General features: G+C 34.5%; 1 protein-coding gene across 4 annotated transcripts in view; it reads right to left on the bottom strand.

Moving 5' to 3' along the window:
* Positions 1–1,809: 1,809 nt before the first annotated feature.
* The window catches only part of ASB5 (ankyrin repeat and SOCS box containing 5), a 41,843-nt gene continuing 17,728 nt past the window's right edge, over positions 1,810–25,924 (bottom strand). The window contains exons 1-7 of one of the 4 annotated variants that reach the window (XM_011371511.2): positions 21,611–21,827; positions 8,561–8,640; positions 6,370–6,477; positions 5,516–5,666; positions 5,208–5,342; positions 2,980–3,171; positions 1,893–2,185 (exon numbers count right to left, since the gene is read on the bottom strand). In XM_011371511.2, the coding sequence (XP_011369813.1) occupies positions 2,058–2,185; positions 2,980–3,171; positions 5,208–5,342; positions 5,516–5,666; positions 6,370–6,477; positions 8,561–8,640; positions 21,611–21,647 (831 nt within the window). In that variant the 5' untranslated portion in view covers positions 21,648–21,827 and the 3' untranslated portion in view covers positions 1,893–2,057. Of the gene's footprint in view, positions 2,186–2,979; positions 3,172–5,207; positions 5,343–5,515; positions 5,667–6,369; positions 6,478–8,560; positions 8,641–15,719; positions 15,777–17,564; positions 17,721–21,610; positions 21,828–25,924 lie in introns of those variants that run through there. The other 3 variants (XM_023538045.1, XM_023538054.1, XM_011371504.2) reach the window with 3 other exon arrangements.

Genomic DNA, 25,924 nt, shown 5'->3' with positions numbered 1-25,924 from the left:
AGGAGGTCACTGAGGGATTATTCTACATCAATGTGTGCTACTCTACTCTCATTGACCATGATGCAGTGACTTGAAAACTGATGGGTAAAAAATTAGCGCAAATGAATCACATTCTCCATTACCTTCCATTGTAAAATCAAATACTAATTAGAACAGAAAAAAGTATTTTATTCCAGGGATAATAATCACACTTGAATACATTAGCAAACATATGGTATATTTAAATTAGAACAGTTCTTTGATAAAACTATCATACTCAAGCTAAGATACAAGGGCCCAGTATTCTAAAATTTTAAAATGCCAATTTTCATGTTAATATTTGATATTTACTTCTCTTATTGGCACCAGACCAATGGAGAGGGATATTTTTCATTACTCTTACCCTCTAAGAATACCAGGAAAAAATATAGTAGAAACCTTTTTTACTAAAAAATGGTTTTAATACCTAATTATATTTCATGAGGTTACTCTATAATTTAAACATTTTAAATGCACATTATTCATGAGATCATTATAAATTTGTTAGAGATAGTAAAACGGACACATTTAAAAGTCTCTAACCACATAGAAAACATACTTTAATAAACATGCAAAGCCTTATTTCTATTTTTGAAAATCTAAACAAATAATTTTTTTGCAATCTTAGTGACTTTGGGGTTACATACAGTAATGGTTTATTTCCTGTGGGTCTCTGGCAGTCAGTCAAAAACTAAGAAAGGAAAATAGGCCCCTGTGTTATTAAAGTAGTGGTCAAAATAGTTAATCAAAATTTGATAACTTTACACAACTCAACAAAATATTTTTTTCTACTTTACACAGAATTGTAAGTATCTTGAATATCTTATTTCTAAGTCCCTAATAGACTCAAATCTGGTTTAAATTACAAAGGAGGCACACAACTTTTTATTATATTTTATGTTGCACTCAAGTACAGTTAAAGCAGGGGAGAATAAACATAGCATTGACCCTTGCAGAGGACATTGCTCTTGTAAGATCTTCTTTGATACAACACTCCCTTGCTAATACAGTCCGAGCTGAACCCTTGGTTTGTATAAGAAGAATTAGAAATACCACTATTAAGGTTTATATATATATAGGGTAAACTTTTTAAGGTTTCTAGTTTTGCTAAGTGGCACCCCATAATTTAAGGATTTTTTTTTTTATCTTCCATTTCCTGTAGCCTTGGACTGCCCTGATCCCTGGGGTGTGACCAGGCCCTCTTTATCAATTAGATATAAAGTTCATTTTCTTCAGTCCAGGTATCATCAGCTATTAACAATTTCTGAAATGGAAGAAAGCTGGACTGATATGTTTGAAAAGCACTGAAGAGAGACCTTAAGAGGCTACCCTTGAGAAGAAGGTGGTCTTAAAATAGCTTTAGTAGGTGTATAATGTTCTATACACCTCAGGATGAGAGGGCAGTGGTGATAACTTCCAGTTTTACCAGTTTCTGCAATAGATCCATTTAAGGTGGTGAAATGACTAGTGAGGTCTTTGCAGGAAGGGAGTAATTTATCTTTTCTTTATGAGTTGATCATTATAATGCATGTGCAACATAGTGGATTTACTGAAGGAAAGTCATTTTATTTCGAAAATGATAATAGCTGCTCTTTTCTAAACCATACTCATATTTTGTAATAACATCAAAAATACAGAGATAATTGATTACAGTTGCCAAAATTAAAAAGCTAATGAATTATTTGATGGATATAAATCTTTTAAAATATAATATGCAAATAATTTAAGAGTTCATTTATTTTTACCATACTAGAAAATATAAAATGGAGACTTTTTCATTTTTTCTAAACCAACAAAAAGGTATATGGGAATAATAATATGTAGATATATTAAATGCACGATAGTCAAAAACAATAAAAATGCATAAAACAATAGTACCCACTAGTACACTTAAAATTAAAATTGATATTTCACTTCTTCCCTGGGTGTTCTCATACTCACTTTTACTCTATCTTATGCATATTTTAATATGAAATATACGCTAGGCAGATGAAATAGAAATTTTTGATTTTCAAAGTATTTATAATTATCTTACTGCTCTATCGGTACTGTAAGAAATTCTGCAATAATGTTGGCAGCTGGAGCTGTGGGATAAGGTGTAACCGTGGTCTTCCTATGTAGCTTCTGATACAGAGTCTGCAGAGTTGGCAAAGGGAGCTTGGGGTTGCTACAAAAAACGTGAAAATATTTGTTAATTAAAGTCAAAACAGATTTTTATGTGTTCTAAGATACATTATATGAAACCATCAAAAACTACAAGTGCTTTGTGGTAAACCAGGACAGTGAGACCACTATATTTGGGACATTTATGTAAGCATTTATATTGCCTTTATTTACAAGATCTTATTATAATTAAGGTATTTCCATATACGTTTTTCTAAAACATTATAGTCTTCGGGCTTATGAAATTATTGTTGCATTTAAAGCCTCAGAAACAAATTTTGCCTTTTGAAGGAGATAAAAATCAAAGAAGTGTTATGCACTAAAGGGGGACATTTAAAATGTTTCTTTGAATCAGGTTCACTATTGAAGCCAAAGCCAATTTTATTATTGTGTCTGGACCAGGCTTAAGAAATTCTGTTTCAGAACAAAAGTCTTAACTATGGAAATATTTCCTGATTATTTTCTATAACATGTTATAGAAGGTGCATGTCCCTGTAAAAAGGGGCATATTTCCAAATATTTATTAGCAGATGTTAAACAGAATTACATATTATTATGTATTGCTAAAAACTAAATATATTAACCCAAGGAATATAAAGTTTAGGTAAGATGAAAAAAAAGATCATCGTGATATCTTCTTTATAGATAGAAACTAAGTTAAAAAACATTTACTTTCACGAAGAGTATTCTGAAGTTATATCATTATTATTTTACGTGCCAACAAGAGGTCTTTAAATTTCATCTATTTCAGGCAAGTGTATTTTTGTGGTTTAAACTATCCATATGTATTCTTCGTACCTTCATGCTGAAGCAATAATCTTTCCACCAAACTGCTAGAAGCAGCTACATCTACAGGTCGCAGAAGCTCTGTATTTTTGGCATTGATATCTGCTCCAAATTCTAGCAGTAAGTTTACAGCTTCCATACTGGACTGTTGAGCAGCAGCGTGTAATGGTGTGTCCCAATACTTGCCTTTCTGTACATCAGCACCTATGTGTAAATAAGAAATGATGATGAATATGAACAAAAACTGTTAGATGATTCATTTGCCTCACCAAGGGAAGGAAAATGTGACACAAAGGGGCCCTCAACTCTATCTGCGATGAGTTATTTCTTTATATATACATATATAAGCATACATACTTTTATATATGCTTTGTATAAACAAATACATATGTATTATCTTAAAACTTGGTACGCTTGGATAGAGAGTGCCAATATTTGTTACATTTTCTAACATTTTTCTGTATGATTAAAAGATCTCATAATAAATTTTAAAAAATTACAAACAGTTCCAAAAGTAATCATATTAACTAGTATTATAAACAGTGTATAATTCGGTTGACTCATATCTATTTTCGTCACAATTAATAGCTCAGTATTATTCAAGAGCCTATTGCTTTAATTCTTTTCATTTATTTTAAGGCAATAGAGCTCTTTTGTTTCTTGGAAAATTCATGATTCTAGATATGTGAGCTCTTTAGGTAAAATGTATATAGATTTTCCTGTCACTTCTCACTCATGTAATTTAAATTATAAATACATATTTATAAATATGTATTTATAATTTAAATTATAAATATATAGAGACTATTAAATGGAAAGGCACATTATATTTCTGCGAAGTGAATTTAAAAACTGCTCACATTAAAAAAAAAACCTTATGTGTCAAATTACCTATTGCGCAGTTATTTTAGTGCAAGCCCTGGCATATGGTGGTCATTTAATGCATGTGCAATGAATAAATGCTGTTTAATATTGTAAAGAATAATAATTCCATTTTCCAGTACGTAAATGGTTACACCACTAAGAGATGTTTAGAATCAAAGTGCATAAATCCCTTTCAACTCTTTTTTTTGATACTATCGTGAAACTCATGTTTATAAGAAGCAGTGCATTTTAAGAGTTCCTTTATGGCCCTTTTGCTACTTTCAAATTTCAATAAGTGTAATAATTTTCAATATTTTTAACGAAATATAAAATGTCTTAATGGAAAAATTATATTGTATAACAAAATCTCCATAGAGAAAGCATCAACTCTGTTGGTTGTATCAATTTTATGGGAGAACAGAGCCTGAAAATAACAATAAATCCACAATAACTAATGGCAATTTTTCAATATTTTTTTTCACCTAGTATAAAATATTTGGAGGAAAGAACAATATTCCTAGCATAGTAGAGAAAGTTGTAAAGAGTAAGCTCTTCTGGTTATATAAATTTATGGGAGAATATAGTCAGAAAATAACAATCTGCCAACAATTATTAGCAGAATTCATGTTTAAGAGTTTAATTGGTGTAATGGGGATTAAATAGTAGATGGAGACACTACTTGCCAGAAATTTATAATTTAGCTAAGATGATGTGAGTAACACATAAAAGTGTTACTAAAAATATATGTCAGTATATATCAGAGGCCAACTGATTGTCATAAACAATAAAAAGCATAGACATCCATTTACTCATTTTACATATATTTTTAAGCACCTACCACGTTAGAGACACTGTGCTAGAGGAAAGAGATGATGGGAAAAAAGAGATAATCCATTACCTAAAAGAGCTCTCAGCCTGATAGTGGGAGAAACCACTAAAGCTGAACCTTCAGGAACTGGTTTGTTTAAAGTAGGTGGTAAAGAACGTTATGTCTTTTCAGGTAGGTGGGTTAGAGGTTACAGTCCCGGTAAGTGCATGAATTCTTATGGTTGGTAGAGAATAAGGTTATCTAAGGAGTGACTATCCCTAAAATTTCTTCTGATGGTTTTCTACTCAGAATGGCAACATTACATTCAACCTTAAAGATCTTAATTTTATGATCTTTGTAAGTAGAGGGTTTGAAACTTTGAGGTGAAGTGGAGTTAGCAAGAATAAGCTTCTTATTTATTCTCGCTTGCATGTGAGAATGCTGAGAATAAGAACATTTTTAGCCATGAGATATTATTTTTGAAGAAGCATATGTAAAGAAATAAATACAGAGCTGAATAATTGCTTGTGTGTACAGACAGAATGGAAGATGTTTTAAAGAAAATTACCAGAATGAAGAAGCTTCCGGATACAATGGAATTGCTGTGACATGCAAGCTACATACAGAGGAGTTCCTAAATGAGGAACATCTTGGTCAATATCTATGCCCCAGGATATCAGTATTTCCAGACATTCGTGGTGACCTGCCAACACAAAGTAGACATGAATTTACTTTTCCTTACCGCCCATCCCCACGACACATGCACCTTACACCATGCTTCTCCCTTTATTCAATTTGTTCATTGAAAAATAAATGGAGCACTGCTTGTTGCTGAAGGAACATTTTCCCGCTGTCACTTAATCCCATAACTGTTACCTTTGCTGGCGGCCTCATGTGTGGGAGAAGGAAGACATGACTCCAGTTGGGGTTTGGCACCATATTCCAAAAGCAGTTCTGTGCAGCTTGCACTGCCTTGTGAGCAGGCATTGAATAATGGAGTCACACCATCTATTGTGATTGCATTTACCTAAACCGAACCAAAATCTAAGAATGAGATTCAGAGAATCATACGTGATTAACTATTAGGCATTTTTAAAAGTTATGTAGTCTGCTCACAGAAATACTTGGGAAAATGTGAGCAATAAATATGACAAAGTATATTTAGCTCAGACATATCAATGAGGAAAAATTTAAAATTCGAGATAAATAGAAATAGGATGTGGTAGATAATTCACAGGAGCGGGCATGCAAATAAAAATTTTAAAAACTGTATACTTAAGAATCAAACACGCAAAAACTAATTCAATAGTTAGGTACTTTTCGGTTAGGAAAAAAGTCAACTAATGTAATGGTGATGAAAATTGTGACGAAGCCATTTTACTGGTGTCGGTTTAAATTGGAATTCTATTTCTGAGAACTCATCTAAAGAAAAGCATCTAAAAGATGTACAAACGTTATAGGCATAAAGATATCCATCTACTGCTATTTAGAATCATGAAAGCGAGAAAGAGCTTAAAGAATATTCCGTATTATGCAGCATGCTACCCATTTTTGCAGTGATTGGAAACCCTTCTTAGAGTACAATGAGAAGGCTGGGGCAATTTGAGAACTTTATTTTTATTCTGCTATCTTTGAAAAATACTAAGAAGGGAAGAAAAGCAAAACGAGAACTTTGCTTGATTCACTTAGTCAGTAGATGAGAAATGTTAACATTTTTAACAGGTACTTACATTAGCTCCAGCTTCCAGGAGAGTTCTGGCACACGCCACGTGATCTCCAAGGCAGGCTTCGTGCAATGGGGTGACATGGTCTATGGTGACTGCATTTACATTATAACCCTAAATATGACAAGAATCATTTTAAAGATGACTAAAAAATTATATAAAATCATCTCCACAACTGTCATTAGAGAGTGATATAAAAGATGAAGGGATCTCGGGCAACTCAGAAAAGGCCAGTTAGAACGCCACAGGGTCAATCAGTTGTCAGGACTCCTGAGCCCTATTATTGGAACATCATCCCATCTAAACACAAAATTGCCTTAAGTATTTTGTTCAATAGATTCTGAACATATTATTTAAATGTTGCTTTCCTAAAATTTTTTGTCCTTATGAATTGTTTTGGTTGCTATTTTTTTTTTTTATTTGTTTTAGAGAACTAAGGATTGTTTATAGGCTACATCACTTGTTTTGATTGGGGCTATATATTACATGTCAGCCCATAGTGGAGGGAAAATATCCTAAATTGTAGTAAGCTGCTTTGTGAATTTTTGTCACTAAATAGGTCTGACTAGGTTCTGTGCTAGTGGTTAAGAACTCTGACTATGGAGTCAGACTTGGATTGGAAGTCTTGCTCCATAATGCAGTAATTGTTTTCATTTGGATGACTACATTAACCTCTAAATTTTAACATTATCATGAAGAATAAATGAGATAATGCATGGAAAGCAATTATTATTACAGTGCCCAGCATATAGAAAAATGTTTTATTATTCAGTCATGACTAAGTAAACACTTTAAGTAATTTTATTCCAATTAAACTAACGATGTCAGATTAAAATAATTAAATATTATTAGAACATGGGATTCTGTGCCTTCTTTCTATTTTTGGTAATTCATTGTCTATTGACAATCGTACTAAACACTAATAGGAAGAAGTCCAAAGACATGAGGAATCTTAAAATGAAAACAAGAAAATGATCACCCTAAATCTTTGTCACTAGCAAGTGGCAATTTTTAAAATCCCTTAAATTATCCTTTCAAAGATTCTGAATTGGCTAGCTAGCAGTCAGACTTAGAGAACTAATTCCTAACTGCCACACACTAGAGTGACCAGATGACAGAAGCATCTGGAAGGTCAAGTTTCATTTCACCAGGCTTTGGGGCAGCCTCTGACTCCTCCTGGCCGGCCTGTCAGTGGATCTGTGACACATGCTGTGAAATATCCTAAGTTTGCTCACCTCTCAAAGAACTGTATGACTCTTTCAGGGGGCTACCCTTTAGATATTACTCACCTTTTGGCGGGTTTTTTTGTTTGTTTGTTTGTTTGTTTGTTTTTACTAAGTGATGAGGAAACAAAATAGTCACATGGTTATCATGAAAGTGAACTGAGCTAAGGGAGCATCTCCTCCTAAAGCTTCATTTCACAGACAAGAAAACAGAGGTTCAGATAGGTTGTGACTCACCTCCAGTGCCAGGCAGGAATCTGCATCCTGAGCCCCAGGGCAGAGCTGTTTACACTGGGCAGCAATACCCTTCCTTCCCTCAAGGCCATCAGAGAAAACTCTTTTCTCTTTGATACTGGGAAACACTAAGGAAATGACCTACTGATCTGAGTGTACATTTGAATCACATTGGAAAAATTTTAAAATCCACAGGCCAAGCCAGAGCACTTTTTATTTCAATAAAGAATCTGTGTTTTTCATTTTCCTCTGGTGAGTCTGATGAGCAGGCAGGTATAGAAATGATAGCTTTCCTAGGCAATTCCCCATAACGTATTACAGATTACCATAATATTAAAAAGGTTGTCTAGGCATCTGGTCTGATTACCCTTTTTTGAGTATTTTATGGCTGAGCCAAGTCTGCAATAAGTTGTATACATTGAACAGAGTTAAACATATTTAAAATGCTTAATAAATAATACATAAATGCAATTACTTCTGACTCAAATATACCTATCATCAGTGAACAAATATACTGTATGAGAAATTTGAAATACTAAGACACAAGATTATACCAAAATATTTATAAAGAAGTTTCAAAGATAAATGAGAAACTACAGACTTGACGGCCTTGTGAGTTAAAATAAAAAGACTAATAAAATTTATGAAGCAGTTTTATTACTTTTGAGTTGATTACTTCTGCTGATTAATGTTCTACGCTCAGGAGACAGGGCCTATGTTAAGCATTGGTAATATTTTACCTGTGATAATAATGTTCTCAGAGCAAGGAGGCGACCTTGACTTGCCGCTTCGTGTAGTGGTGAACGGTCTGCCCAGGAACCTGCCAGAAAAGAAAGAAAACAAACATCTCTATGAATCTGAGTAAACTCTATTAGACAGAATCAATTCCTGTGGGATATAAATGATTCAGATTCATTGTTCACAATGAGACCAAGACACTTAAACCATGCACCGGAAATTTGATTCTTTTCTAAAGGATTCGGATTGGCAGTTCCCAAATCCAGGGACTATAGTCCACATTCTGTAATTGACCTACCCCAGACTTACAGCACCTTTGGAATGATCCTCCAAAGAAGAGGAGCATTAAGGTCACTAGATCTGGCACCAAAATAAACAAGCAAACAAACAAGCAAACACCCACCTCTGCTTTTTGTTTTTCAGACAGAACACAGAAAAAATATATATATATTTTGCACTTTTAACAGGGAAGGCAGCCAAAACATCCACCTCTCCACACTCTCAACCCACCTGCTGTTCCCCGGTCTCTGCACCCTGACTGCCCTGCCCTGTGGCGTGAGGAGGCCTCAATGTGTTGCAAAGGAGGGCAAATAGCTGAGCCACAAACCCTAAAATGTGGAACCAGCAGGATGAGCTCTAGAAAGGAAGTGTCACAGGCTGAGTGTGGCCGACTGTCACTGATGTTTGAAACGGTGCTGATAGTGCTAAGGGCTCACCCAGTGGTCGGCAGAAGGTGGCACTAAAGCCCTCCGATTCTGTGCACTGGTGAGAAAGCACTGACCTGTCATGCCCCTAAGTCTACCTCTTCTGACATGACTTTTGTACTCCTCCTATTACAAAATCAGTGCCCTCCCATGAGGAAATACCTCCCTCCTTCTCTCCCTAGCCCCTCTCAGCACCCAGCTGCCACCTAGAGGTACATCCTCCCCTACCACCACTCCCTACTTTGTGGTCCACCCAGGTGGTTTTATAAGATACTGGGTTGGTACACAGTACTTTTCTTGTAATTCGAACAGGGCCAGCATTGTTGGTTCTATGTAATGGACATGAGAGATCATGTTGAATGTTTCAAAGTGATGCAGGCTATGTAAATCAGAAAACATTCATTTAAAGGGTATCACTGACTGATAAGTTAATGCAATGCTGACTAGACAGGAAAACTTCACAGTGGAATGGAATCATGTTTGCTAATATCTTTCTCCTCATCTACCACTTCTTCCCCCATTTTTAGACCCATAGGGTCCAAAAAATAAAAATAATTTTTAAAAAACATAATTAGTTCTAGTGCAATTTAAATAAAATCACTTAGTGGTTAGTCAGAAATATAAATTTTATGAAAAGCATGTCTCAAGCCTGTTTAAATAGAAAAATTATTGGAAGCATAGTAGAGTGTCGTACTTTAGAAACCACCTACTTATTCCTACATTTCACATCTTCAAAAAAAATCTACACATACACCTATGCTTCTAAATTATGGTCTTACAGTAGAACTTTGCCATAACATAAGTGAGGTCCAAACAATTCCACTGAATAAAATGTGGGCACATATCACAAGGTTAATGAAATGACCAAATGAACCTGGTATAGAGGGCAGAAGTCAACCGCCAATCATCAATCTCTTTATAAACAATGATATTATGAGGTTTTATTGAAAATACAATTCTTAAAGGAAAGGGGAAAGAGTCTTTTACTTACTGGTACTGATTTACGAGTAATAGTAATAATAACTAACGTTAAATAGCATTTACTGTGTGCATAATACTAGTCTAAACACTGTGTACAGAATCTCATTTAGTTCTCACAACTCTTTAATGTATATATAATTATTATTTCTATTTTGCAGTTAAAGAAATGAGAGCTAGAAGAAATGAAATCATTTAAAGAGTCACATAGTTTAACTCTAGAGCTGATACTCATGGTTACAACACTGTACTGTCTTCATTTTGCCTTTCTATCTAGCACTATTTCTTGCTCATCCAAAAAATTTATATTCCAGATGCCCAATTCTTTGAGTTTTCAACTGAAAGAAGAGTTATTATTATTAGCTTTTGTGTATTATTTTTTCCAGTATGCGACACTCCTTTTATATATTAAAAGCAGATTTGAACTATTATATACCAGTAAATAGTCATTGATAGGACAAAATTTGGTGGCAAATAATAATTTATAAGAAATTAGAACATTATGTTTTCCCTACATAAAATGCAAAAGTCACCATCATAAATATTATTATTTTGGGAACAACTATGTTTTGAGTTCCAGCCTCTAAGATGAAATTTGTTGCTTTACAAATCATACACATCCATTTGTTTTATCACTAAAGTAAACAACTTAACTGCAGAGTAAACTTCTGGAGGACTTCAGAACATATATCAATTTTCATTGTGAATATTTAAATAAGAAAATTATAATATTCACTTTCCAAACAGATTGCATATGTGAAACCATTATGTTAGTTTAATCAGCAAAGGAGCAGTAAATTAACAAGGTTTTAAGTAGTCGACACTTAAATGTTTGAATTTAAATAATAATTTGTAATATTTATAATGATCATGTGCTCCTTTCCTTCCTGTATAATAGCTTAATAGAAGTTCATTATCCTTAACTTATCTCCAAAAGCTGTGCTGAATTATATGATGCTCATTCGATAGTACTGCCAGTTCTTCCATCATCACTAGTTAACATGCCAATTAAACAGATGTTGGAATTGGGAAAAGCCTAAGAAATGGCCTTTGGGATTTATTCTGGATTCATTTCTTTCTATCATATTATGAAGACTTTTAAAAAGACAGCAAAGCTAAAAATATTTGCAGCTATGGGGAACTTTATGTTGCTGATTTTCCTACTAATGTGTTTGTCCATCAAAATGATTGTATTAGCCTTCTGAACCACTTCAGCATTGCTTGCTGGTGTCCACAAAAGAAAGAATAAAAAAAAAAAAGGGTCATTTAGAAAACAGGCTACACAAGGAGCAAAATAAAGAAATGAGGTATTAGAAGTTACCACCTACATCCCAATCCTCAGTGTTGTCCCCAGACTGTCTGTCACATAGCTTTCTGTCCCAACTGTCTTTTTTTTTTTATAAATAAGATTTAAGTCCATCATGGTGGAGATAGAAAAACTGAAGTCAGATTTTACATATGTGCACTTACTATTATTTCTATTAATATGACCTCCATAGGCATGAAAAAAGAGTCGAATGTCATGGTAATCTGCTGGAAAGTGTAGGTGGGTGGTCAGTAACAAAATCACTGAAAATATACCATGTTGGATGAGAGATCCCTTGGCCCATCAGGCAGAGACAAAGATGAAGAAGAATGCACGATTAGTTATTTCCTGGGCTGAGCTCAGCAATACTCACTGCATAGGACCCCTGATAGCTGTCATTGTTCTTTTAAGTAGGGGGGCTGGCAAGAGCAGGAGGAGGATGGGGTAGAGGTGGGGGGAATAGGAGACCAGATGGAAGTGAGAGACCAGCTGGAGTCTAGAGCCTAGAAGCTCCCAGAGGAAAAAGACTGGGAGGCCAGGCAGGCCTGGACAGTGGCCTTCATGCAGTCATCTAAATGTGAGAGCCAGTTTCCTCATCAAATGGGAAAAGCACTACCTATCGGACAGGATTGAGGGAGGATTAGGAATGAAGATCTAGTACCTGCTATATAAATGGACAATAAATTATACCTAACATTCTCTGCTAAATATAAACTGATAAATAGGGGAGATTTTAGTATGAATTTTAGGTAGTAATCCTTTTTCTCCAAAACTAGAGAAACTCACGCCATAAATAACAGCATCTATTGACTGAAAGTGCTATCTGCTTAATTAAATAAACTATATAAAGCAATTGCATGATTTATAAAGGTATGTAAGCCAGCAATCAACAACTATTACACTTTTCTTTCCTAAGTAAACTATAAGGAATTAAGATACACCAATCTATTAAAGGAGTAATTTATAGTATATGAGTGCTACTCAATGAAAAAATCTTTTTCTTGTTTGAATTCTGCTTACTTAACTCCCCAGCAACCCCACCTCATTTGCTTCCTTGTAATTCCTTAGAAGAATTTCTGTAATTAATCTGGTAACATGTGATAATCAAAAGACACTATATCATGTTCCAGTTGCTGTTTTGAACTAAGTCTTAACCTCTCCTTACTTCTCTCCTTCAAAATCTGAAATTTAGCAACTGCATATTTCTAGTCAAATGTGTTCAATATTAAATATCTTACCTTTCAATATTTGCTTTATATTAGAAAGATTTGTAAGCTTTCTCAAGACCAAATAGAATGTAAATAACTTCATATACAACAATTTACATCTTGTTAGAGTTTAATTTGGTATCTAAGATTTTTTTAAATATTCAATTTTGCTCCTTAGGATAAATTATTCAGTGTGAAAAATGTTTTACAAAATATCTGTAATTTTCACCGTGCTAATCGAATGCCTACTGTTACGGTTTCTCTGTAGCTACACTGGAGGTGACTCTGACTATATTTAGAAACAACATTAGTTCCCAGACATCTGGTATATAATTTACAGAGAGAAAGCCTGCCTTGTTCAGTAAACATCACATTGCTAGAGCAAAAACATTAACGTTCTTAGATACGTACAGTTTGGTAAGGGTCTGTACCATACCTAAATCACCGTCTCCCCAAGGCACTTCAAGCCAGCCACTGTTGAGGTAAATCCGACTCATATCTCTTTTTGATCAGCGTCAAAAAATAAAATCACATTTCATTTGCTAGTTCTATTCGGCCATTTTAAAAAGCTCTAAGCTCCTGTAACATGACCTTTCACCACCAAAAAGAAAACCAGCTTCTGAAAATCTGATTTATTTGCAAAATTGCCTTTTCTTTTTATCATTTCTCTTTATTTGAGAAATTGCTAATCCTTACTTTATTTTTCTCCTTAGAGTGTGTGCCCTGAAATGAAATAGAAGCATTACAATTAGATCTCTGCCCATGACTATGATGAAACCATTTTTTTTTTTAGGAAGTCTTTGTCTTCTCTCATCTTTGTCCCATCACAGAAGTGGGATGCAGACTCATTGGAGAGCTGACTTAGCAGTGATGCAGATGGCTGTTTGGGGCACACTCACTTTTCCTCAGAGGTATCAAAATAGGAAAAGCAGGACATATTCAAACAGGAAATAATAAGGAGAGATGAGAAGCAATGACATCTTCATATATGAATCTGAGTACAAAATGTTAATACATTTTACAGCTCCTTTCTTTATAAAATATTAAGTCAACAGTCTCCTTTATAATGGAGGTAGATTTATTATAAAGCCAATAAAACTTCAGTTCAGAACCCCTAAGAATACTTTCTAAGACACTGTATGTAATTTCATGTTATTTTTCTTAAAGAAGATACCAAAATGTGGATAAGCTTCAAACTCAACAATATCTGTCTCATCCGTATTCACAAGTTTACAAAATAATTAAAAATCACCAGGCATTTACTGACCATTATTGTTTACTCTTCTGTTTACCAGATTAATAAAGCCTTATAAATCCTGGAAGACGTGGTTGATAGAGAGGGGAAGTAATGTGTTGCCCAAACCAGTCTCTTTAAAGACTGAGATTGTCCTAGTCTTTCCATTCTTATCAACTCTTTCAGACAATTGTGCTGCTCTTTCGTGAAATGGCTCAGTCACTCCAATAACCCATTACTGGTCTTTGGTGCTGCAGAAAGAGCATGCTGGCCATCATCAGATAGACCAGAGTTATGATTCCGTCACAGATATGACTTATGTGTCCTTTGGAAGTCATTTAACCTCTTGAACCTGTTTTCTCAACTGTAAAGAGAAGGATAATTCTATCTACAACATCGTGAATGTAAACTACGTAGCACAGTACCAAACACATTTGAAATATGACAATATGACCCACATTCCATTTTAAACAATTATATCCATATATGTACCCATGAGCTTTTGAATACATCTTCTAAATGGAAGATTGGCTAACTTAATTTACCTATCATTATGTAGCCTTAGCTCATCTCATTCCTCTTGCCTATGAATCTATAAGAAATACAAAAAGATAGGGAATGGTCAAATTTTAGAAGAAATTATCACATCCATATGGGTAACTCTCCAACCTGTAGCTCTTACCTGACCTAACAAATTTTAGCACCACATTTTAAAATTTAGTTTTGGACATTCACCTAGACGTTTTGCTGGCATCTCAATACCTTTCTAAAAGCAAACTCATCATCTTTCTCTCAAAACCAGATATTCCTTTTTGCTTCTCCTTTGCTTTAAACAGTGTTATCGTTCCCTTTGTAATTTGGCACTAATAATATGATCTTGAATTTAAACAAAATGTTTTTCAAGGAAAATTCATGTATATTTACAGTTTCATATGCTTCTTTGCACGGAGGCAGTCATTATTGGCCTAGATACTTCTTATTAGTCTTTTACTTTTCATGGATCCACATCATCCCAAGCTCGGTCATTGCATCTATTTACACTTGCTGTTGGGGATACCCTTTTTAGTTCCATCAACATAAATATTATCCACATGTTGATTATCCCAAATTTATATCTCTGAATCAGCTCTCTCCTCTGAATTCCAGACTTGTGTTTCCAGCTGGCTCTTCCCTTCCTCACTTGAATATCCACATATAAATAGGAAATTCATCTTCACATGTCTGAAAGTGAACTCTTGCTGTGACTCTCCTAAATATCCCTCCAATCAGTACAGGGTAACTCCACTCATCCAGGTGCTTCAAGGCCAAACCTTTTGTGTAATCCCTAATTTCTCTCTATTTCTTAAACCCCACACACAAACACCAGTAAATCCTTTCATCTCTTTCATTCACATATAATACAGACTTTGACTATCATTTTATAATCTCCACTGCTGCTACCCTTGCCCAAGCCACCATTACCCTCACCTAACTTATTACAAAGGCCTCCTGACCGGTCTGTGTGTTTTCACTCATGTCTTTCCAACAGTCTCTCTCAACCACAGGAGCCAGAATGATCCTTTTAAAGTCAAAAGAATCAGAGAGCTTCTCTTCGCACTTAGAGAAAACTCTAAGGTTTTTGTCATGACCTGCAGGGGTCTCCAGGCTCCTCCTGATCTCAGGTTCCACCTCCTGTCTCCTTCCAGCTTCCTAGTTGAGGCACGTTGGCTCCCTTGCTTTTCCTAAACATACCACACATACTTCTATTCACTGTTCCTGCAGTGCTTCTTTCTGAGATATGCACATGGCTTACTCTCTGACTTCTGTTCTTCACTGAAATACCACCTCATCAGAGAGCCCTTCCTTGACTACCTTATATGAAAAAGTCCTCCCTGTCCCTCCCCCATCATCTTAATCAAGATTCAGCCATACTCTTTGGATTGTGTTTAGCTTATTTGTTTACTTTGATGGATATCAAACAGTCAATGTTTCATGTCACAAAATACAATTTTAAAACATTTTAAATGACTACTTTAAAATATGTATTTCATTGCATAGGTTTACCATTATCAATTTAGTTCATTTCTTATTAAATAATATTTAGGCAGCTTTCAGTTTTAGGGAATCAACATTATTTCTTACCTGTGTACATGTGTCCAATTATCTGTTTAGCATAAATTCTTAAAGCTTCAATATACATCATCAAATTACCTTTAGCAATATTGGGCCTATTTACAGTCTCATTAACAGTGCTGGAAAAATTTGAAGCTAAATCTAATGAAAGTTTGCTAAGAATTTTTCTTTTTTTATCGAAGCATGGGACATTTTTATTTTGCTTTCAATACATTTAAATTATGTCAAAATAGATTGTATGCAATTATATTTACACAATATTAGATTTTTTAAATATAATAGCTTATTTTCAACTTCCTCTGGAGTCTATCTTCATTGAAGATGTATGAAACTCATCTAGGTGAATTAATTTGCTTATTTTTGAAAATTTTTTATCACCTTATCCAACTCTGTTATGTTGCTCATACTGTGGTCAAGTGCATAGTTAGATAATTTACTCTTCATTTAATAAAGGACGGAAAGATCTTTGTTCTACACTAACTGATTGTCTGCATGCCTCCTGGGCTTTAAGGACCATGAGACTACTTATTACTGCTTCCCAGCATCTAGTACAGTGCCTGGCACATAGTAAGTGCTCAATAAACACTTGGTGAATTGTTAAACTGTCTTCTTGATAGTTAACTACTTTTTATTCATACTAATTTGTTCTTAATCTTTATTGATAATTGCATCGCTAAAAAGTAATTAAAAGAAAATGTAATTTGGTGTGAGAGGAAAGAATCAGGTTGCTTTCTCAATCTTTTAAATAAATTATAGTATTTTATCCATTTGAAATATGCTTTGTATATTTTAAATTTTTAGAATAATTCATAAATAATATTCTTCAAACTCCAACCATTACATAGCAAATAAAACTCTTATAGTTTTGGGGGAAGTGGAGGGTCATTTTTATTTCTGAATCTTCATTTCCAATCTCTAAGTCTATCATTAATCATATCAATGTTCTATTAAAATTAATACTTAGATTATTCTTTTAAAAATAATTTCCTCATATAGCTCCCTCTTTGGTACGGTACCCATTCTCATTTACACCTTTCATATTTTCTATTATAAAAATTAATAACTGTGTCTCGAGGCATTTTAAGAAAGTTATTCACTTTCTTGTCTATATCACACTCTTATTTTTTGGCCCGATTTAAATGATTCAAAATTTCCATATTTAATTGCTTGGAAACAGTCTTTTCCTGCTTAATAGCATCTTTCCTTGTCTCCATGCCAACTTAGAAACACCTGCCGAAACAGAAAGGTGAGCAGCCCAGGGATTAAGAGTCACAAAACTCAGTCTGCCGATGCATTTTCCATAGTTAAAAAGGGAAAATATGGTGCCACCCTTGGCCATGCCATATATTTACATTTCAGAATCTGCTTTCTGGAAAGCACCCCCAGTTTAAAGTTAGTATTTGCAAACACAGGTCAAGAATTTATTTCAGGAGCCAACAGATTTGCAATGGGTGCTCTACTAACCTTGACTGGTAAGAATACCCCAGCTAGCTTTTCGTTTAGAAGAACATTCTTCTATTCTCGCTAGCCTCCTTTTCGAAAGGGTCTGCTTAATGCAGTTCCTTTCAACAGCAATATCTGCGGGCATAGTAGTGTGCTTGACGTGTCTGTCTGCGACAACCAGGTATTATAAGAGCAGTGCTCTAGCCACAAGAAATATCAGTGACTGGATGCTATTTTTTTCCCTTCCCTTCGGACTTTCACAAAGATTCCTGTGAGCTAACTGGAGAATGGCCTCGGCATTGAAGTCTATTCAGAAACGCTTGGAGCGGGTTGGTAGGTGTGCTTTGGGGGATGGGCCAGAAATGCAGTAGCATTTTCTATTTTTAAAGTGGAGACTCAGCAGCAGCCGGAAGTATTTAACCATTTGCGCGATCAAGAAAGTAAAAACGTATAAAATGGCTTTTCCTAGTCGTAAACAGAATAGAAACTAGAGCTCTATCTTTAAAATATGGATTATTTACAAAGCAATCCAGTGTAAAACTGCCCGTTGTTAATAGCTACAAGACAGAACTTTGAAGCCCAAAAACTCCGTAGTGATCGGTGACTAGTTATCCTTTCTCCTCCATCTTCAGGAATAGAGTCTGTGCATTAGGGTCAGCTGGTAGCTGGCTCATGTTTTCATCTTGTAAGGATCTAAGTTTAGAACTGGCTTCTGCACAAAATCGCAGTCCTCTTATTTATATAGGAGCAGGTCACTATTGTGGTTTTTCTGGAGGTCATTTCTAGACCAACAGACGTCAGCAGTCAATTTAAGTGCAGCTGATTTTTCACCCTAAAAGGCAGAGGAAAGAGGAGCTGGAAAGATGAGAGGAAAAACCCCAACATGTGCCTGGTGTTTTTTGCTGGCACATAAAGATCAACAAGGTACACTATCCACGACTGAATCAAGAGTAGTGAGTGACTGAAGCGTGACAGGACTCAGGATTAATTGAGCTGGGGATCGTGTTATATTGCATTAACGTACTGAGATCTGCCTTGATGAAAAATGGTCACAGATTCTATTATCCATCTTTATTTTTTTTTTTAATCACTAGTTTTTACGCTCTACCTTCTGTTGATACAGACAGAAAAAAATATTGGGGTATTGCCTTCATATAACAAGCTGGGTAAGAAAAAAAATATTTCATGAGTAAAATTATTTCCCATGCATTACCCTATTAATATTTCCTGCCATGTTATATTGCCAATATTTACCTCAAAGTTATCCTTAATGAATATCAAGAATATCTTTTTCTTATCCTGAATTAAGTTCTAATCCTACAAATTGTGTGACCTGGAGCAAGTAGCTTAATGAAAACTCAGTTTCCATTTCTATAAAATGATAAACTAGGAGAGGTCGCTATTTTCTGGCTCTAATGTTCTTTGATTTAGATTCTATGACTAACATAAGAAAGTCAAGGTGGCATGTGAACTTTAGGCACATTATGTTACCACAAAGGAGGCCAGACTTTCCCAATAAAACTGGAGCTCAGCCCAGGCTATTTGTCTGAGGGACACACTCCAAGGGGAAGTTAGAAAATAGTGAAGGGTGATCAGTAAAGGGACCTGTTCAGTTCAGCATATTAACATGTGCCTTTTGTCATTGTCCTCTGGCTCTTTGTCCCCGGTTGGTTCCCATAAGGGAGTGTGATGATTTACACAAGCCATACAGTAAAAATAAATTCTAATTTTTATTTAATCATTTTATTTTATTATTAGTATTAGTTAATGTATAGTATTATATTGGTTATATTAGTTTCAGGTGTGCAATATAGCGATTTGACATTTTTATACCTTACAGTGTGGTCGCCCCACTAATTCTAAGAATCATCTGTGATGGTACAAACCTATCACAGCATTATTGACTTTATTTCCCTCAGAAGGGAAGAGGTGGAGGGATGGGTAAAAATGGTGAAGTAAATATAAATTTTTGTTTGTAAAAGATATTTCAATTTTAATCTCTTGACTTTTTGGCTTCACACTTCTTTTGTGATTGTAAAATAAATAGAAGATGCTTTATCACAAGCATTAGGACAATTTTTGTTCTTAAAACAATTTTGGACACCTGGCATTACAATGATCTATTTCTGTCTGCCTCCTCCACTAGGCTGTATACTCTGCACAGACCAAGTACACCCATCTGTGATTTCACAGGTCTACCACAGCACTTCTTAAATAAAAAAAGGGCAATAAAAAAAAAAAGGTATTTTAAAGAGCAATTTTAATATGGAATTCCCAAGAATATTTTTAGAGGGCTTTCTGTAGTCCATGGGAGGTAATGAATTTCTAGGGCAGTGCAGTGTGGGCGGAGGCAGAGGGGAAGGGAATCATTGGATTTAGTTAACCGAGATGTTTGCTGACCTACAGAATACATATAATAATTCACATAAATAACCAGGTAGACTAAGGTGATAATTACTTCTCTCAAAAATTTGAAATGCATTGAAAGTAATTTTTAAAAGTGTGACTCCATGGTGTTGAAGGAAAATGTGGTTACAGTTAATTTACTAGAAAAAAAATAAAGAACAAAAGATTGAATTGATTGAATATATTCAGCTGTATGATTTCATAAAAGGATGCACAGTGAAGTGAATGTGTTTGGGACAGAATCATTTAAATGCTGGGTATGTATGATCGTATACATTAGAATGTACTATGAAATCTCTAGATATACAGAAGGATCTAGCATCTTCTCTAGAAAATAGGCTGGATAAGCTGAAAGATATCCCTGGGCCCTGTGAGTTGGCAGAAGTTTTAAAACAGACCAATGTTAGCTAAAACACTAAGGAAATTAATAAAAATTATATTCCATAGAAGGTAATGGACTTTGAACTATTCTGTCTCAAAAAAGCATCTGAGATATTCCATAGATTGGAGATGGCATACTTTTACTACCCACAAAGGCTGAAATAAAAATATAAACCTTGTAGGAAGAATATGGGAAATGAAACAGGGTAATTCTATTCCTAAGAGTCATTCGATTCCCTCTTCAACCAATGCCATTGTGTCTGAAAACTCAGAGACCTATGCATGGTCTGGTTACCAAACCTTAGTGAGAAAGTAATGTTAAGGTTGTGAAAGTGTCAAAGAAAAACGCTGTAAAGCATTAAAGAGATGAAGGCACTTCTATGGGAAAGAAATCTTAATACTTTTAAATACTTCAAAATGGGAAGGTGAAATCTAAGAGGGATTATGATAGAAATCTACATAATTATGCAAGGCACGATTAGGAGTGAATAAACTTTTTCAAAAAATTCTGAAAAACTAGAAAATTGGCTCACCTTCTGACAGTTTTAAAAGCTAAATTTGGGACGTAAATGTGAACTCTTTAGTTCACATAATCAATCACAATCTTCAGGAGCTCATTGCTTCCAAATGATGGTGCTTAGCTAAACTAATTAATGAGTCATCCACAGATAAAGATTTTTGAGGGTATATTCCTAAGATCTAGATGAATAGACTCCTGCTTGGATCCAAGTTGGCACTTTCCCTGACCACTTATAGCTGTGAAATATTTCAAATGTATAAACTATCCACCACTCAGTTTAACAGTTATCCACTCATGTCTAGGCTAGTCTTGTTTCATATGTAACCGACCCACATCTCTCTCCATCCTCACTCTTAAGATTATTTTGAAGCAAATCTCATTATATCTTTTCATCCACAAATATTTCAGGATGTAACTCTAAAAGTTGAGGACTCCTTGTAATCATAACTACAACATCATAATCACACAAAAATATAATTCTAATATATCAGCAAATATAGGTTGGCAACTTTTATTTTCTAAAGAGCAGCTCAGTTCATAAACCATTTTCTATAATGATTTCTAAATTGATATGACCCTTGAATCCTTTATCTTGGCCAAAAGTGTGTGATCTCTCCATTTTCTAAATGTCTTTTTAAAAATATAAGATCTCATCTTTAAAAATGAATAAATAAGTAAATGATTATTTTCTCTCGATTACCAGTTCACTAAGTACAAGATAAAATCTTCACCTTAAATTATCACAAAGGTTCTCTTTTACCTGTTAGTGTCAAACTGCCATCCTTGCAAAGTCGCATCTGAGCCCATTATTCAGTTCTTGGCACCAGCCTTGCTGTGGGCTTCTTTACAAAGCCATGCATATATATAACTCTTAAAAGTCATCTCTGAGGCCCATTCTTGATCCATTTTATTTTTTTGTTCTATTTTATTTAAACATGAGTACCTAGATCTGTTGGCCTAGGATGGAGAATGAGGCAGATGTGATCTGAGGGCAAGCCTGACTTAAGTATCCTGGGAAAAACTGAGTGATTGTTACTTAACAGTTAACCCTTGTTTCTAGGGTCATTCAGGTTTTATGCAGAGGTTGCTGGGAAACCTACAGTGACATCTTGTGGTCCCTCTCTTAGCGAGAATTGAGTTGTTAGGAAAGGCCACAGGATCTGAAAACTCACAACTAGAGAAAATATAGTTTGGATCATTACAAACCCACACACATAACAGCAGTGCCTAAATACTGCAATGAAGAATATTGTACCAGCTTGTATATTCAATGCTTTGAGAATAAATGTTATATAAGAAGGTCTTTTCAATTTTGCCAACTTTTGGAAGGTATGATTAAAAAATTATAAGCACAATATAAAATCAAGTTAAATATAGTTTGAAATAATAATATTACATGTCTGCATAAAACAGATTTTTATTGTAGATCTTGAAACAAAATGTTAAGAAGCTTCTATTGAGGAAAATTACCAGTCCTCAATGTCCAGAAAACTTCACAATGAAAATAGTTTTCCTTTTGCTGTTCCTTACAGGTGATTTCTACCAAACTCGAATGTTGGTTAATAAGAGAGCCGAAATCATCTCAAAAATTTTAAAATATCTTCTATAAAGTTATAAAATAATGCATCCCTGAATTTGTAATATTTTCAACTATGCTAGTGTAAGTGATTTTTTAAAAAGACACATACTAATCCCTTTATGTAGAAAGAAAATAATAAAATACAATTTTAATTCAAAATACCTAAGTGCTTAAACTATGAGAGGCTAACATAGACTAACTACTAACGTATATCAATTTCTAGTTGTGTAATGAATGACAAGGTAGCAAAATGCCATTCATTCATTTGTTCACCTGTTTATGCCAGGTATTCTGTCTGACACAAAGAAAAAAAGACCGTTGCTGCCCACTTGAACCTTAGACTCTAGAGAGGTATTTTAAATTGCGTGGACCTCAGTCACTATTTAAGCAACTTTTGTATATCTGGGGATCAAGGTTCCTAGAATCATGAAGGACTCAGAAATTCCCATCACTAGGTTGCAGCGATGGCTCCTTATTACTAGAAATGTCCATAAAATATCTGATTTACACATAATTTTCACTGAATTTTACTAAATTGTAAGCAGTAACCAGTGATAGTCAATAAAGAGGACATGACGTTATCATGCGCAGTACATTTCCATTACCAAGATTTTTGTGAAACCCAAAAGAACTTCACAGAGAAGTAGGCAAAAACTATTTCACTGTTGCTGTGATTCTTAACATGGTATCTTTGAAATCATTTGACTATTGTATATACTGTGAAATTAATGGAAAGATATAAAAATGAAAGATATCTTTGTGAAGGAAAAAAATAAACAAGGGAAATCTAACCAAAGATATCAATTTTATTCTTGAAAATAGGACTTGACATTTCTCCAGACTTCTGCTAAACATATAGTTAGAAGAAAGTATACAGGACATTCAAAAAATCCTAATTTTATTGTTTAACCACAACTCATAGAAACAAAAGATTTTAAACTCATTAATGTGACATTTTTAAATCAATTTTACTTGTACTAACAATTTATCTACATTTGATTTAAAACAAATCTCAGTAGAGCCACTTTCTAACAGAGCCATTCCTTCCAGTTTAGTGCAGTAGTTAGGACCCTAACTCTGCAACCAAAATGCAGAAGCTCAGTTCGTATCCCAGGTCCGCCAAATACTAAGTGCTTAAATACCTAACTTGTTGCTTTGGGAAAGTTACTTAATTTCTTTATGTCTCAATTTTCTTATCTGGAAAATAAGATAACAATCTTACCTCACAGGTTGCCTGTGAAAATTAAACGAATAACTACATAAATCAAAACAATGCCTTGTACACAATTAGCCCTCAATTAACATTGGTGTTTATGGCATTATTCTTACTATCGTAAATGTAGATATAAATGCATTACTCATGCTAACTTCATCAATTCTTGTCTATCTCGTAGGAAAGTTAAAAGGCAAGTTAAGAACCCACAACTCTCAAGCACTTCAGTTACTGGTAAACCCCATAAATTTTCATGGTTCATTAGTTGCTCAGTAACAATCGTGTATATAAGATAGCTCCTGGTATACTAAATATGACTTCGTTACTCTGTGAGCAAAACAAAACCACCAAACAAAAATAGCCCATGAAAATGAAGTAATAAAAACACAGAAGAGCTGCAGATTCAAATATCCATCAATCCTATGTCACAAGTGAGTTTACTGGCTACAAAGAAAGAAATGCCGATTGACATAATGTATAATAGACCAGCCATTTTCACATTAAAGTCAAAAAAAAAAAAAAAAAGAAAGAAATACTTAAAACAATATAAATGAAAAAAAAAAGTTGTAAAGGGAAGAAGCCACAGATTTTGAAGTAACTGGAAATAGTAATAGCAATGTCTGGAATCACGAAATCTCTTGAATACTCTTATCATTAGTCCTTAGGTTCTAGAAGATTTTGCCAGTGGAGATGAAGCTAGAAGATTTGGATAGTCCTGCTGAGGTTTGCTGAGTTGAACTGAATTCAACAAAGTTTAATGTTACCTATGTTTTTTGCTAGCTAAATGTCAGTTTAACAGATGAAGAACTGACAGCAGTTCTTAAATGTGCAATAATATCTATGTCTTACACTGAAAATTCCTCGATAAATTTAATTGTCATTACCTCAGGGCTTTCAAATGTTGATGAGAAAGTGTGCATAATCTAATCCATTACTCCATCGTGTTAATTTTTCCTTCCAAATTACTTTTGATTATGTCCATATTCATTCATTTCCAATACCATCAACTGAGTCGGAGGTCTAGACCAAGCTACTGCATAGTGTATATTACTGTACCGTAATCATTACTGTTTTCCCTACATCCATTCTGGCCGTCATCTAATCATTCTGTCTTTATCGATTAAGTGATATGGCTGGGACTTGCTTCAAAATAATACCAAGGTAACTTTTGCAGGGTTGTATTATGTTTCTGCTCAATTTATAAACTAGGAAGTTATTTAAAATAGAAAACCTTATCATAACAGATTTCTTAGAAAGCTGAATCCTCATGCTAGATTTGGCTTGCTGATATTTTTTAAAAGATTTTTGCAGCTGTATTCATGAGTGAGATTTGATTAATTTTGTAATTCCATTTTACCTTCTTCTCCGAAAGTTACATATTATATTTATTTATTTATTAACACGATGCTTTAAATTTTATGCCAATTCAAGCATTAAGGAGAGCCAAAATAAAATTGTAGCTATAATCTTGTCTGTATAAATGGCATCTTTTAAATATAAGTTTGGAGCTATGCATGCCTCATGTACCCAGCACAAATTCATTGTCGTATGAGGTATCACATGTAAACCATATTTGCATCCACAACTACTTATATCTATGCATAACATACAAAAAGTGCTACTTGTTATCTAACAATTATCACTCTAAAGCACTATATGTGATTTAAATCTGTAACTCCTCTTTAGAAACAAGATCTTACAACCAGTGCAGAGAGAGGCTTCCTCTAAAAGCGGCCATCTCTTAGATAAATCTCAATTTTATCCTATATCAGGTGAAAATAGCCAAACTGTGAACAGTCACTTCAGTTAAAGTGACCCATACCTCATCTCAGTCACCGCCCTCCTTATAATCTGCACTCTGAACCTAGCTTTTCAGGAATTTTCAGATCACTTTAATCATTCCTCAGTTCATTACCAGGAAGCAATGAGACCTGTTACATAAACTATGTAACCACAAAAATCCTCCTAAATTGATCCAGGTATAAAATTAGTAATAATTATTTAATCCTTTACAGAGCTATGAGGATAATTGATGGGCCAGGATATAATAGGGAGAAAGGAAGAAAGATGCTGTTAAATCAGATTTTTCTGAAACAAGTTTTTAAAATGTTGGGGAAAAAAATCTTAAAATAGAACTTTCCAGACCATCTATCAGAAATGTGCAGTACATGTGTCCAAGAAGTACGGAATGGACTCTGAAAGATCATATAGTTTAAACCAGTATCACAGCACCAGCTGTGTCCACAGACTGCGAAAGCGGTCAGCCCACACCACAGGGCAGT

The sequence above is a fragment of the Pteropus vampyrus genome, unplaced genomic scaffold (genome assembly GCF_000151845.1).
Source record: "Pteropus vampyrus isolate Shadow unplaced genomic scaffold, Pvam_2.0 Scaffold8, whole genome shotgun sequence".
In the NCBI taxonomy this organism is placed as follows: Eukaryota; Metazoa; Chordata; class Mammalia; order Chiroptera; family Pteropodidae; genus Pteropus; species Pteropus vampyrus.
This window is presented reverse-complemented; position numbering and strand designations above follow the sequence as displayed.